Source organism: Suillus discolor (assembly GCF_016758755.1).
Source record: "Suillus discolor strain FC423 chromosome Unknown F5147scaffold_74, whole genome shotgun sequence".
In the NCBI taxonomy this organism is placed as follows: Eukaryota; Fungi; Basidiomycota; class Agaricomycetes; order Boletales; family Suillaceae; genus Suillus; species Suillus discolor.
The window spans coordinates 98027-111640 of record NW_024541321.1 but is presented as its reverse complement, the minus strand read 5'-3'; the positions used below and the strand labels follow the sequence as shown (position 1 = coordinate 111640).

General features: G+C 45.9%; 5 protein-coding genes across 5 annotated transcripts; 3 read left to right on the top strand and 2 right to left on the bottom strand.

Moving 5' to 3' along the window:
• The first annotated feature begins 125 nt into the window (after positions 1–125).
• Positions 126–2031, top strand: F5147DRAFT_400925 (uncharacterized protein). The gene is made up of 13 exons (XM_041429614.1): positions 126–257; positions 311–343; positions 394–413; positions 466–480; positions 532–570; positions 627–655; positions 713–726; positions 776–811; positions 976–1035; positions 1095–1229; positions 1281–1518; positions 1573–1624; positions 1680–2031. The coding sequence occupies exons 1-13, from the start codon at positions 185–187 to the stop codon at positions 1881–1883; spliced, it is 948 nt and encodes a 315-aa protein (XP_041287881.1). The 5' UTR covers positions 126–184; the 3' UTR covers positions 1884–2031.
• Positions 2032–3768: 1737 nt separating this feature from the next.
• Positions 3769–5206, bottom strand: F5147DRAFT_718363 (putative methyltransferase-domain-containing protein). The gene has a single exon (XM_041438705.1). The coding sequence runs from the start codon at positions 5143–5145 to the stop codon at positions 3901–3903; it is 1245 nt and encodes a 414-aa protein (XP_041287880.1). The 5' UTR covers positions 5146–5206; the 3' UTR covers positions 3769–3900.
• A 70-nt stretch (positions 5207–5276) lies between these two features.
• On the top strand, positions 5277–6126 carry F5147DRAFT_642058 (uncharacterized protein). Its single transcript, XM_041433073.1, has 2 exons — positions 5277–5609; positions 5661–6126. The coding sequence occupies exons 1-2, from the start codon at positions 5461–5463 to the stop codon at positions 6019–6021; spliced, it is 510 nt and encodes a 169-aa protein (XP_041287879.1). The 5' UTR covers positions 5277–5460; the 3' UTR covers positions 6022–6126.
• Positions 6127–8432: 2306 nt separating this feature from the next.
• Positions 8433–9979, top strand: F5147DRAFT_840192 (uncharacterized protein; the record flags this gene model as incomplete). The annotated part of the gene is made up of 15 exons (XM_041444279.1): positions 8433–8480; positions 8539–8548; positions 8605–8624; positions 8681–8713; positions 8766–8862; positions 8920–8942; positions 8995–9019; positions 9078–9110; positions 9164–9240; positions 9293–9353; positions 9404–9487; positions 9543–9653; positions 9708–9748; positions 9805–9830; positions 9892–9979. The coding sequence occupies 15 exons, from the start codon at positions 8433–8435 to the stop codon at positions 9977–9979; spliced, it is 777 nt and encodes a 258-aa protein (XP_041287878.1).
• A 1001-nt stretch (positions 9980–10980) lies between these two features.
• F5147DRAFT_718338 (uncharacterized protein) lies at positions 10981–11669 on the bottom strand. The gene is given in 3 exon segments (XM_041438704.1): positions 10981–11318; positions 11376–11605; positions 11619–11669. 1 exon segment carries the CDS (start codon positions 11261–11263, stop codon positions 11036–11038), a length of 228 nt encoding a protein of 75 aa, XP_041287877.1. The 5' UTR covers positions 11264–11318; positions 11376–11605; positions 11619–11669; the 3' UTR covers positions 10981–11035.
• Positions 11670–13614: the final 1945 nt, after the last annotated feature.

Genomic DNA, 13614 nt, shown 5'->3' with positions numbered 1-13614 from the left:
ACATTAGGTACAAATTGAAAGTGTTCATCATATGGGAGTTATACTATGGTGCCGATGATCCGAATCTCCATCATGCTGACTTTGGAAATAGAAGCGCTGAATGGTGCTATATCTACTAGTACGAACACTATTGTTATTCAAATCACCAACATTCCCCAATTTCCCTCGTGCCCATCCCTCGAATATGACTGTAGTCTCAAATAATCCAAGTTGGTGGCCGCTGATCGATTTGAATGTGTTTCTCAGCTATTGGACAGGTTTGTTGCATCAAGGTATCTCGACGATTCAACATTGACTTTCGATTTCGCAGTTGCCGCTGGCGTCGTGGTGGTATACGATTGGGGTGAGCAGAACCGTGTTCGAAAACTGCTGATGTTCTTATGATATTTGCAGCACTAACACTAGGACAAGAGGTACGTTGGTGTTATGGCTGGGGTGGAAAACTCGCTAAGAATGGTGTCATAGATTGAACTGATCTGGGTGAGTGACAAGAATCCTGTATCAGAAGAAAATACAACGACTTTGCAACAGAGGCAACGCTGGTCTCCCATGACTTTGTTGTATTTGGTCGTTCGTACCTTTATAGCGTGAAGTTAGCAAGTTGTGCTGACTCCACAATATTCTAGATACGCTATACTGGAATACCATTTTCTGTGTATGTGGCGAAGCCAACAACTTGGCACCATGCTAATAGCTTATCTCTGACAATTAGTGCATATGTTCTGTGTATGTCTGATATGCACTGTATTCGATTTTTCTGACCGGTAGCACGCAGCAGGCATGCCATTGATATCGCTGACAGATGCAGTGAGTTTTCCACAGCCATCTTATTCGTATCTAACCATTCTAATGAATACACTCATTTGTAGGGGTAAGTGAGATTCTGACCATTAAGCTTAGCTCGATATGATGACTTGATAGGTGTAAGTTGGAACGTTTAACGGCACGAGGGTGATCACTAATTGAGTGTTTCAGGCAATATTACGAACTACGTAATGAATGTGACAAATGTGGTCATGGCCGCCATGTTGGGCAGTGAGTTACCCCAGCTGCAATACCTCCGAGATGTTGACTCGACTGAAACATGATGCCAGTTGTGATGATTGCTCGCTTATATGCCATGTATCAGGGATCTAAAATGATGCTTATTTTCCTTGTGATTATCTTCCTGGCTGTAAACATCGCCTGCGGAGTAATTGCGGGAATAGTACTGAAGCATTTTGTAGGGGGTAAGCTTCACTTGTTGACATAAAGAACACGATTCATTGAATAAACACTAGATGTGTGGATAATCTCTGGTACATATATGTGCAATGCTGAATATGAGGGGGACAGCATGCTTCTTATTTCAATGGTTTGGATGCTCAACACTGTTTGGGAGGTCCTCGCACTGTGTCTTTCAGTCTGGATTGCTGTGAAATACTTCCGTAACCTGCGACGGCTCGGCCCATCGACAGGATCGACCATTGGGGACTATTTCAGAGTCCTGATACAATCTCACGTGCTTTATTTTGCGAGGTGAGCTTCTCATGTGAATGGGACTATCTCTTTCTCAAGTTCCGCACGTACTAGCTTCGTTTGTGTCTCTTGCCTCCAGCTTGCTTTTCTCTCTCCAAAGCTCCAGGTGCGCCGAGCTGTCGCTGACATCTGCGTGTGACCACTTCTCATCATTTGTGTAAAATTCATCTTTGACGATAACTCACATACTCGAAGGTGCTCTTCAGATGTTATTGGTCGTGCAGATGTTTGTGCTGGGACCACGACTCATCCTTAGCGTTCGACAATGTCACGCTAAACTCGTGGCCGGTTCCGACCCAGAAACTAGCATGAATTCGATTGTCTTCCAGAAGCGTGTACATGTATCAACTAGCAGTACCGTGTAGGGAGATGCTTGCCGAGTGGTCTGCAGGGTGGAGAAATTTGGGCGATGATCCGTCGTGGTATTTATTTAAGATATAGTGTTTCCAAGTATATTTGAAAAGTCCAGGAAAACTTATTTCTTGTTGTATCGCTACTGAAACAAAGTATCCACGCTTGAACTCAGTGGTGAGCTAAAATTATCCGGAAGGACTAGTAACTAAAGTGTATTGACAGCTGATTCTGCGCGTTTATGGAGTTCCACTGTCTTGACGTATAGATGAAGAAGTGACTGCGAACCGTGAAGCCAGATTGCTGATAACCCATTGGTGCTTAGATGCGATTTCCTCCATCCGATGGGCCACAGAGAATGAAAGGAATGAATTGCGTTGACTCGTGGCTCGACTGTACGTCTCTCTCGTGAATGAGCATTTCAAGGATATGGAGTCTGCTGAATGGGGAGTGGAGAATCGGAAAGTCAGAGGTTCAAGTCAGAAGGCCTCAAGCGTACCTATCAAACTACTATGAGGCATTGCCGACGATATTCTGTTGGAGCCCTAGCTAAGTGCGACCATCAGAGTAAAGCACCGAACGAGATACACACATGCATACACACATACGCCCGTCGGACATGTGTCACAGTCGCTCCTGGGGCAAGTAAATGATCACTTGAATGGAGTGTCTGATGAAAATTTGGGAAACGAAGAAAACAGAGAAGATTCGAAGATACATATTTTGCAGGAACGTTGAGGAATACGTCGATGTCTCGACCACCAATAAAGAAAACGGTTTGTGTGTGCCGTTGACCGCACGAATCAATGCAGAATGATCATGAAGAGAACAAAGTTGCGGAGAGCGGCTATCCCAGGTATCGATAGAGACGCGAGGTGTATCGATGGCATAGCAGGAAGTTGTCTCAAGATTCGTGTTCGATTATGGACAAGCCGCGTGATGGATAATGCTGAAGCCTCGCACTAAAATGGAAGTACGATGGATGTTGAAGAAGGATAGTCTAGGAATACTGGCACATTTGTACAAGGGATGACGACATCAATGATGGCCGAGTCCGAACACAAAGAAGGATGTAAAAGGGTGGCCATCAGAGCGGTAGTATGATGTTCCTGAGTGCGAGGAAGACTGTGTCCGGAAGATCTGTCACAGCCTCCGAGTACCCACACAAAACAAGACATGCCTGACAATACAATTGCTCACAGTAATATAGCATTGGCAGCAAATACTATCGTAGCGAGGTACTTGGGCTTTTCGTAGATGGCCTCGAGGTATACCTTCTCTCCGCCACTGCGAGGGAACATGGTGCCGAACTCGAGCCATATGGAAGCCAAACACGAAACCGAGGACCCAAAGCATAAGGGAAGCGCCGACTGAGCCTACGCCAGAGAGGATGGAGGACGGTGTTGAGAGTATGCCGGTGCCGATAATTTTTCCAACGATAAGGAGAGTGCAAGATGTAACGCCAAGGTAACGACCCATGCCTCCCGCAGTATCTGGATGATGTCAGACGAGCAAGTTGAAGGAATAGCGAGCAACGGCACCTTCTTCAAAGGTCAGTTCTCCAGGACTCAGGTCAGCATTGTCATTGGGCGATTTCTGAATCCTTTTCGCTGAGCTGTGACTCGGAAGCACGGTCATCTTGGTCGTCTTCCTGCTGCTTGCTTAATCGCGACCACCAGGTAGTGGACATTCCTCTGGATGGAGTGGGAGCTATGCATGATGAATGAACACATTGATGGAATATAAAAGGGCGCTTGATGATAACGCAAGAATGTGACCACATGATACCAGGTCCCGGTCAACTATGTGGATTCAAAATTCAAAATCAGAATACCTAGACCCCTGAATATGAATGGCGCCTTAGTCACGTGCGGGTAGTTGAATCAAAGATGCAGTATCGATCTGTAGACAAACGTCTATCATATGACCACTGCATGCCGTCGACATGTTACGCACAACATGAAATACCCTATAAAATGCGACATCTAGTAGCATGCAACTCTATGTAATCTAGATTCTATGCATATGATTCTACAATCGTGCATTAAACCAGCCAATTTTATAATAAACGTACTCCACGTCTTCATCGAGACCTTGTCCTCGCGTATAATCGCCATATGCATCACATGTGATATATTCCTTCGATAGAATGACAAGATCAGCATCACCGTTCGGATCAACATCGCATGCCTTGAGGAACACGGACTCAACCGTGTTTGACTCGAATGCGTGCGTTGGACGAAGTGGTATCACAAGATGAAAAGCGGCGGGAGACACGGTGCTATCAGAAGGACGTCGCACGAGCCCTTTCAGACAGTCCCTGATCCAAACCGCATGTTGGGCTTCGTAAATGATGTCTGCACCGAGGACCACATCAAATGGGTACGAAAGACAATCCGGTCGAGGAGTAGTAGAGAATGATGACCAGTCGAGGAAATGAGTGGTAATGGAATGGGTTGAAGTAATTTGATTGTGCGTGGAGACATTCGCGTCAACATTTGATCTGAGGTTGGCTAACACAGAAGGATGGAAATCAGTCGCAACCACATGAACCTCGCGATGGTTGAAAAACGGCAATGAATCCAGTAATTTCATAACCGCCAAGCTAACCAACCCTGTTCCTGCTCCGAGCTCAAGGACATTGAGCCTGCGTGATTCAGGGCCGTGAGAGAAAGAACCCAGTCCAAACCGCTCAGGATCTTCCACAATCATTTCTGCCAAGACACATGCCCCGCCCCATGTCTGCGCTCCCACACTCCCATAGTCATCGTTATCCAGCGGAATGTCTGTGAGCTGCGCTTCCACTCGCCTCTGCCCGTCTATAGAACCAAAAACGAAGTTACGGGTGATCATTCCAGCAGCAGCGACCCCGGCACAAATCGCGAGTAGCGATGCGGCTTGTTGGACGAGTATCTCTGTGTAAGCCAAGGTAGGCTCTGGCGTCCCAAGATCATCCAATAAGACTTCCTCAGAGTGCGATAAGTCTTGCCAGACCTCGAGCTGTGCGATTAAAGTGGTAAGCCACCGAATGGAATACGAGCGCTCGAATGCGTCAGATCGGATAGCTTGGAGTTCGCTATCATCCTCATGGCGAAGGTGTGAATTTTTCTCTTCATTAGATACAGGCACCTGCACACGTTTGCGACGTGAGCCACGGACTTCTGGATGGTAAAGTGACTGTAAATAAGTCAAAGCATCGAGAAGCTGGGTGACGGAGAAACTCGCGATCTTGGCGATCGGTGGAAGATACGTGGTCGGTGGGCAGAGGACAGACATTTAGAGACGTTAAAATCGAGGAGGCGGCAAGACAATTAATGCTAGCATAAAATCATACTAGTACTGCCACTGTACTGGTTGAATATTGAATATTTGAGAATTATGGTTTCGAGTTACCATGATTATGTACGGGTGTGTACACTGTACAATGATAGCGGGAATAACAGGTCTAAACAACCATCTGGATCAGCACAAGATCAGCACGGTTGCAACTTGAACGCGCCCCACCAGAATCATCAAGTAGCGACGAAATGAATAATTCCAGTCAATCTTCCAATCTGTCCATACCATCTATCCCGCCATCTAGCTTTCAGAATGCTTCTGTCTATATGTCACAATCGTCCCTGCACGATTCCATCCATACTGATCCAAATTCACCATGAAGTGCTAAAGCAGAACGTGCAAATAGCGCTTGACCATCTCGCAAGGATTCAATCAATGGCACGTAATTGCTTGCACGGCATGTAAGTCTCTCTACTCCCTTCATACCTATACCATGTTTAATTATTTGTCAGACAAAGCGCATATCAAGCAGGAAATAGTCCAGCACATACAACAGGCAAGTACGTTCATGTTTTTTTTTGTATAATTGTGGCTTTACACTTCCAATTTTCAGCTGAGCTGGCTACACTCATGCAGGCACTTCGCACACTTGCTGAATTCCTTCGACAAACTGGTGTAGGCGCATACCCCATGCCACCCGCCCCCGAGTCTCAGAGTGCGGCATCATCGGTACCTCCCACAGAGCAGCAACTGATTGACACCACGGCCCTAGAGGTACAAGTGCTTTATGAGCGCCTGAAACGTATTCAAGAGAGCAATACCGTCGCTGTAAATCTACTTGGGGCTGCTGATACCGTCTCCCGTGCACGCTAATCAATATCGGTGCCAATTCTATTGTGTAGTTTTCTAACATCAGCCCAGTTGATATGCTACGATGCGCAGCTTAGCTGGCTTCAGGTGACAGGGTGTTTGAACTGGCTTGTACTGGTGGTTAATCTCTCGAGGATGACAGTCGATTGCGTCCAGACGGTCAGTCCTTCCACGCAGTTATATCGGATTCTGTTGACAGTCTAGCACTCAACAGCTCTGAGGGAGCGTGTCCTCAATTCAGCTGTCTAGCGTCTGGATACATAGATCGTGCCAAGAACTCGACGGCCTGAATTTTATCATGAGCCAACCTTACCTAGGTTTGACGTCATCAAATACCAGCCAACAGCGGTATCCGCCACCCTTAAGAAGCTGAACTTCAATCCCGACCTCTCTTGGAAGGTTAGCCGGGGAGTGCTAATAAACGACCTCATTCCACGATTGATGGAAGCGGTGGATTTGAAAGTGACTTATACATTCTCATATGACGATCCAATTTGCATACATACATCTGCCCAATCGTTTTACCTACACATCTGACCTGCGATTATACTGATATGGTCTGAACTTTGTCACTTCATTACACAACATTTTTTGTTGTTTAATCCGGAGGTTACTCAAGGTTTCGTTCGTCATTTGATCTCTTTACTAACTTTGATTAGTCTCATGAGCTATAGTAGACCTACCTCGAGTTGTTTAGCTCGGTGCTGGGTATATCTATAACTCTGGACATCGACTTGGGACGCCTATGGGTGGTTACGAATGCGCATCCGAGTCATCGACCGACAATAGCAAGGCGGTCCAAGGGACGGATATGCGATTTTCGTTACGATGTGGCGAGCCTGTGGCTTTATTGTCCGTGACACATCGATGATGTTGATATTATCTAAAACGTTGGAGTACAACCCGTGTAGCTTAGTACTCTCGTTCTCAAAGTCATATCCTTTCGCACACGACTTCAATTGTTCAGTGCTCTGCTGTATACATGCTTGAGCTATGTTTTTGATTACTTATAGTGTATCTCGCTCGTATTCTTGTACACTTTTCTTCCAAATTCTGATATTTGATGTCGTCCCAGAGGATTCGGCATGATACAGCATGATGGTGTCTACAAGTCACAATTAAGTACCCGCGCTTGAACCAAGTGGTATCATTTCAATCGGCATGTCAACGGCAACCCGGAGTCCTGGACCGATCTCGCAAATTTCCGACATTCAACAGTCACGCACATATTGCTACTTAGCGCACACGTACGTGTCACTACCGACGTATGTTCATTCTTTCTGAGCCTGCTAAACGTTGATATCCTTCAACTAAGAGCAGTTACCCCCGGACTCGAGTTCGCAGTGACTACCAGTGAATTCTTCATAGGCTGGCATGATGTGAGTCTCATTCGAGGTGCTCCTTCCCTTTGTTGGACACATCATTACATGGCGATTCGCAGTCTAAAGTCGTTGATCCTGATATGTGGAATTTGTTGCGCCGTCGAATTGTGACAGACATAGAAAAATGTCTGTGCGGTTTCCAAGACCTTGACGGCGTTCTTTCGCCAGATTGATTATCTGGTCTGTAGTCATGAGCGGTTTACAGCAAAAATCCATTCTAGTTAAAAGGCTTGTAGTAGTAAGTTGTAATCTTTTGTGCACCGCCCAACAACAGTGTCTATGACTAAATCGATCCCAGGGGCCAACATAACGACAGTTGTCAGCTGATTGATTCCAGTCACTTACATCATAAATCATGCTCGAGGATCCCGCCATGAGCAAGTCAAAAAATAAGGCCTGTCCCCGTAACATACAGGGTACGTAGCTCTGAAATTTCAATAGGAGACGTAAGACTAGCCCGATTGGTCAGTGTCATATTAGGGCTTCGGGATGAAACATCATTTTGATCTTCACATCGAGCAACGATGTTGCTTAGCACTGTTCATCAGCGGGTTGGATTGTGCTACAGAATGCTACCGAGCGCTCTGTAGCATTCTGTAGTGAATTACGTTTCCCTGATGTTGATCTGATCTAAAATTTTAGTAGTCGTCAAGGGGTCTCCTTCAATTGAAATTCCAGAGTCATATTTGCTGGTTCAAGTTCTCGTAAGTTCTGTTACTTTTCCACCGAAATTGAAGTTGCATTTCATAGGCTCTATATTATCTTCGACTGTGCTTGCAGGTGGGAGTGATAGCCAGTGTTTGCAGTTTCCCATTACAACACATGGCGCCTCTAGTCCTTATCGGGCACTATCTCTGATGAATGTCGAATGGAACTTTGCCTTTGGCTGTGCATGCACAGTATCGGTTACTAAATTAATACCAATGCCTTATCGAACATGGTATTTAAGTAATGCTCGCATGTGTATTGCTCCATTCAGGACTTGCGAGCAGGTACCACGAGGCGCATACTGAATACTGATCTTATCCTGATATGTCTTCCCTATCGATCTCAGACCTGACGAAGTTGCAGACGTCCAAGGTGAGTAAAGGGTGACTTCCCTCTGATAAACTCGAGGCTAACATTATGTCGGATTTAGTATGCCAATTGTGAGTGTCCGCCGATCGTCTGAAAACTGGACGGCGGCATTGACTATTGTTTTTAGTGGGCAGTCTTGCAATCCTCGTGAGTATCAAACACATTTATTGTGTTTCTACCTCAAATCTCTTTCGACGTTGCAGGCATTTGATTTTTGCATTACGTTTTCCGAAGAGGTAGAGGAAATATCTGTCTGTTCGGAAGTATTATTCTAACCACTCCCCACAGGTGCGATGGACCTGGTTCAGACGATGGGATGCAATTCGTGTCATATTTGTCATTTCTCGATATTTACCTTTCGCGAATGTTGGAATGATTGCATATGGCGAGTGACCCACTCCAATTCTCCTTGTGTTGTGTGTTGCTGATGGGCATATCTTAGCCGCATTGGGTGTCAGCAATCAGGTAATCTTGGATGGCGAATAGTTTCAATGCTAGGCTGATTGCATGAGAAAAGTGTGCCTCTTTACTGGAACAAAATAGTGAGTCGACCTGCCAAACGGTTCGTTTTTCATGCAACTTAAACATTGTGGATGTCAGTCATTCATATCATCAGTATCGTTGCTGCGGAAGGTGCGCGTTCCACATACACATTAAGAGCGCAATGAATCTCACTTTTTCGGCAGCATTGCTGGTTATTCGAACCTGGGCGTTCTGGCAAAAGAGTAAAAGATTGCTGATTGGATTATCGGTCTATGTCGTGGTGCGTGTTTTGCAGAGGAGGGATGATCGTATAGATTTTTATTATTGCATAGTTGTTAATTGCCGCCAACCTTGCTGTAGTAGAACTTAGCTCTACAATATCAATTCCAGGAGGTGAGTTCATTGGTGTTCACGAACGAAAGTGATTCTAACTTGACTATCAGAGGAACCGCCCCCAGGAACTTGTTACTTCGAGAGCTCACGCAGCGATGCGGTCGCATACATATTCTTGGCGTTGTTCGAAAGCAGTCAGTGATGATCCAAAGCTGTTTATTGACCTTCTTACATATAATAACATGGCAGTGATACTGATCCTTACTGTATATAAAAGGTTTCACGACTATAAAAACTTTCAGAGCGGAATTGTAGTAACCCTGTACCACGATGACGTGTTTTACACGTTGTGCATCCTCGGTGCGTGGACATAGTTTGCTCTCAAGATATCATTGAGTAACACATTTAAGGAAGCCGTCACACTCGCCAATGTCATCACAGGAACTGCACTTCCGGTACGCGTCTGGTCTGTTAAATCCTACGATTCGCTGACTTTCTGTCTTTTTTGCAGAGCGCCTATAGCAATATGTTCGACACGTACGTCGCCGGCTGCACTCTAACCGCTAGCTGATCTGGAACCCACCGCACTAGGCTACAGGTGGTCAGTCACAGCGTTCTGGCATCACGAATTCTATTCCGTCTTCGACATAGCAACGAACGTGTCCGCGAACCGTCCACGTCAGTAGCGATGATGGAATTTACAGATTATTTACGACCTCCGTCAATGTCGATGAGTGGGACGGCTACTACCAGTCAAGTTTGAAGGAACTTAGGTGTATGCGGAACCATCGGCCTCTGTTAAAGTGAAAAGCTTCTGCTTTTAACTAATGTACAACTCGATTGTGAAATCATAGACCAACGATACTGCGAGACCGGAGGGCTGAGGGGATGAACGAAATGGTGATTCGTTCCCTTGTTTCCTCCGAGCCTGGTTGCGGTGTCAATTCTTATGCGACGTCAGGATAACTCTGCATTATGTACTTCCGTGAACCTCGTTTTGAAATCAATAGCGCATGACCTGTCATTCAACATCACCGCGGCCATGAAATCCCAGTCATCCAGCGGCCTTGTAGGATCCATGTGCGCGGAATGATGTTAGTACCTGTTTATAACGTATAGACCGGGGCATATCCTGGAAGTAAGAGTTAGAGAAAGTATCTTTTGAAAGACGGTGGACTGGCGCGGCTGGCAATGTGCCTGCCTCTGGCAGACGGAAGCTAAGGATTTCTCCAGTGGCAATCATGCGAGGATGATTCACTAGCAATGCGCCCTGCTTCTCCATGATTTCAACCACGGCCTGCAACAGAATGTCAAACCTAGATGCTGTGACAACTTGATGCGGAGGGCTAACTTTGTGATGACCGATGATAATGATCTTCTCAGTTCCTGAGCGAATGGAATCCTACTGGTCAATTCATCGCGCTATAGTAAGAAACGGACTGATAAACGAAAGAACATGATTAACATAGAAATTGTGACGACTATGATGTCAATTTTTACTTACGAGGGGGCAGGAAGCGTCCCAGAAGGCCGCTGCAGGTGAGAGAGGAAGGCTACTCAGGCTCTCTGAGCTAGGAAAGTAAGCCTAACAAATCGCTCCCACTAACCCAGGGCAAACCACAGTACCCAGGACGAGCTGCATGTTGTCAGAAATGGGCAGCTTAGAAGCATTACCATAATTCAAGATCGGGAGGAATGCAAAGTCCTGTCACAGGACTGTAAGAATGTGATTGAAAGCGCATTCAAGTTATGAGTTTTTGTTGAGTATAGCTATGGTAGTGTCCCTGGAATGGTGGCACCTGGAGCAGGAGACGGTTTATACACTCACTATAATACACGTTAGGGACGTTGGGTGAACCTTTTTGGGTAGGGATTGAACAGGAAGGAGAAAGGAGAACGTCAAGAATTGAAATACGAGACAAAAGTAAAGTAAATGCACCATTCAGGGTACACCGTAAACTTGAACACATCCGAATTAATCGTCACGAGTCTATTGAACCGACTCGACCAGCCGCTCCCGTCCACCTGCCGATGCGTGAGTGAAATCCGCACCTAGCAACGCAACGAAAAAAGACGACTCACATGATACATCAATATTTGTAATTCCAAACCTCCCTAAAGCCCATCCTGCGCATCCATTCCTCCACTTCACCTTGACCTGGTTTGCCAGCGAACGCTACATCCATCATCGCACGGTTCACGATTGATTTTTTGAAGGTATGTGTTATGATGCCGTCGGGAGATGAAAGGTCCGTGAGGAGAAACGTCTATAGTTTTTGGGTGCGTGATGATACGTTTCTGAGGGTGGGAGGAAGGGGGCAGGCATGCATCTAACCACGGGTGTAGGGGATGGGTCTTGAGCTTGGAGGTCGAGTGCTGTTTGAGTGAGTGTGAGACGTAGATATAGTAGAGAGGGAGAAAGAGACGTGCACTTATTCTTTGTCCCAGCCTCGACAACCTTGCTTCTCATGTCATGGGTGACGAAGCCGTTTGAGGGCTATGTTGAACACAGCGGCAACTCGTCTTGTACGCCCTTCATCAACGTTCAACTCTAGGAGCTGGTATAAGCGGTCACTAGTTAGTAGTGAGTTTTTGTGAACATCTTCAGGCCGACCGTGGGAACGGGAGGCAAGTGCTGACTCGACCTGAGCCCGAGTCGTGTATCTTTCGAATAGCTGCCTCTTGTCGACAACAGTCTGTCATTGAGGCAGTGATGGTCCACTCAGACAACTAGAAGTCACTCCATAATATAGAAGGAACGACCGTCTTCCTTCTCCTTTGGCCTGACTAGCCTTAGGGGAGACAAGGTTTCCACAACTTCAACTATGCTCATTTCTCACTGTCGACCTCTGGGCTATAACAACATTCTTCTACTCTTTCCATTTTCCGAGGCCTTGCTCGTGTTATTGCTGTCTAGATGAGAAAATTTGCCGCCGGACTTGAGTTCTCAGTGACTACCAGCGAATTTTGGCAGCATGATGTGAGTCTCATTCCCGGTGTTGGAGTCCCTTACTCGCATCATTACATGGTGATTTGCAGTCTCAAGGCGCTGATACTGAAGTACTGACATATGTATTTTTTTGCGCCATCAAATCATCACAGACACAACTAAATTTTACTGTGCGACTTCCAAAACTTTGACGGCAATCTTTTGCATCCAGTCTGAAGTCGTGAGCGGTTTACTGTGAAAAATCTATGATGACACCGCCCATGACTGAAACAATCCCAAGGGCCATCATGACAACAAAGGTGTCAGCTGATTATGAATCACGATCAAAGATCCGTGCACCATGGGCAGTTACTATAGCATACAGGTCCATATAGCTAATGGAAGGGGCAACATCTTGCCTAGCACTGATACTGATTTCAAATTTCAGTAGGGATCTTCCTCAATTGAAATTCCGGATGCGTTATGTAATTTCCCGTAAATTCTGTTACTTTTCCACCGAAATTGAATTTGGCTCTATATTATTTTTAACTTTGCTCGCGGTTCGTCGGAGAGGTCGGGCGCGTACTTATCCACCGTGACTGCTTGCAATTGCCCGTGCGCTAGCGCTCTACCATACATTACTGTAGAAACGGCTCAAACTTGACCCTGGGGTCACACGACATTTAAGCCAGGTATCGACCGCCGAAAATTTACATGCAGTGTACACTATCTTTGATGAATATCAAAGGAAGTTCTGGCTTAGGCTGTACATGCACGTGCATCGGTTATTAAATAAATCCTAGTGGCTTGGCGAATATCGTACTTAAGTACTAGTGCTCGCAGGTGTATCGCTCAGAGGTTCCATTCAGGACTTGCCGGCAGGTCACCACAAGGTGCATACTGAATACTGACTTATCCTGATATGTCTTCCTTATCGGTCTCAGACCTGACGAAGTTGCAGACAGTCAAGGTGAGTAAAGGTCGACTTCCAAGTTCCCTCTGATGTTAACATTATGTCCGACTTAGTACGCTAATTGTGAGTGTCCGCCGATCGTCTGAAAACTGGACGATGGCACTGACTATTGTTTTTAGTGGGCAGTCTTGCAATCCTCGTGAGTACCAAATACATTTCTTGTGTTTCTATCTCAAATATTTTTCGACGTTGCAGGTATTTGATTTTTGCATTACTTTTGCCGAAGAGGTCGAAGAAATGTCTGTTTGTTCGCGAGTATTGTTCTGACCACTCCAAACAGGTGCGATGGACCTGGTTCAGACCATGGGATGTAACTCGTGTAATATTTGTCATTTCTCGATATTTGCCTCTCGTGGGTGTTGGAATGACTGCATATGGCGAGTGACCCACTCTGATTTTCCTTATCTTGTGTATTGCTG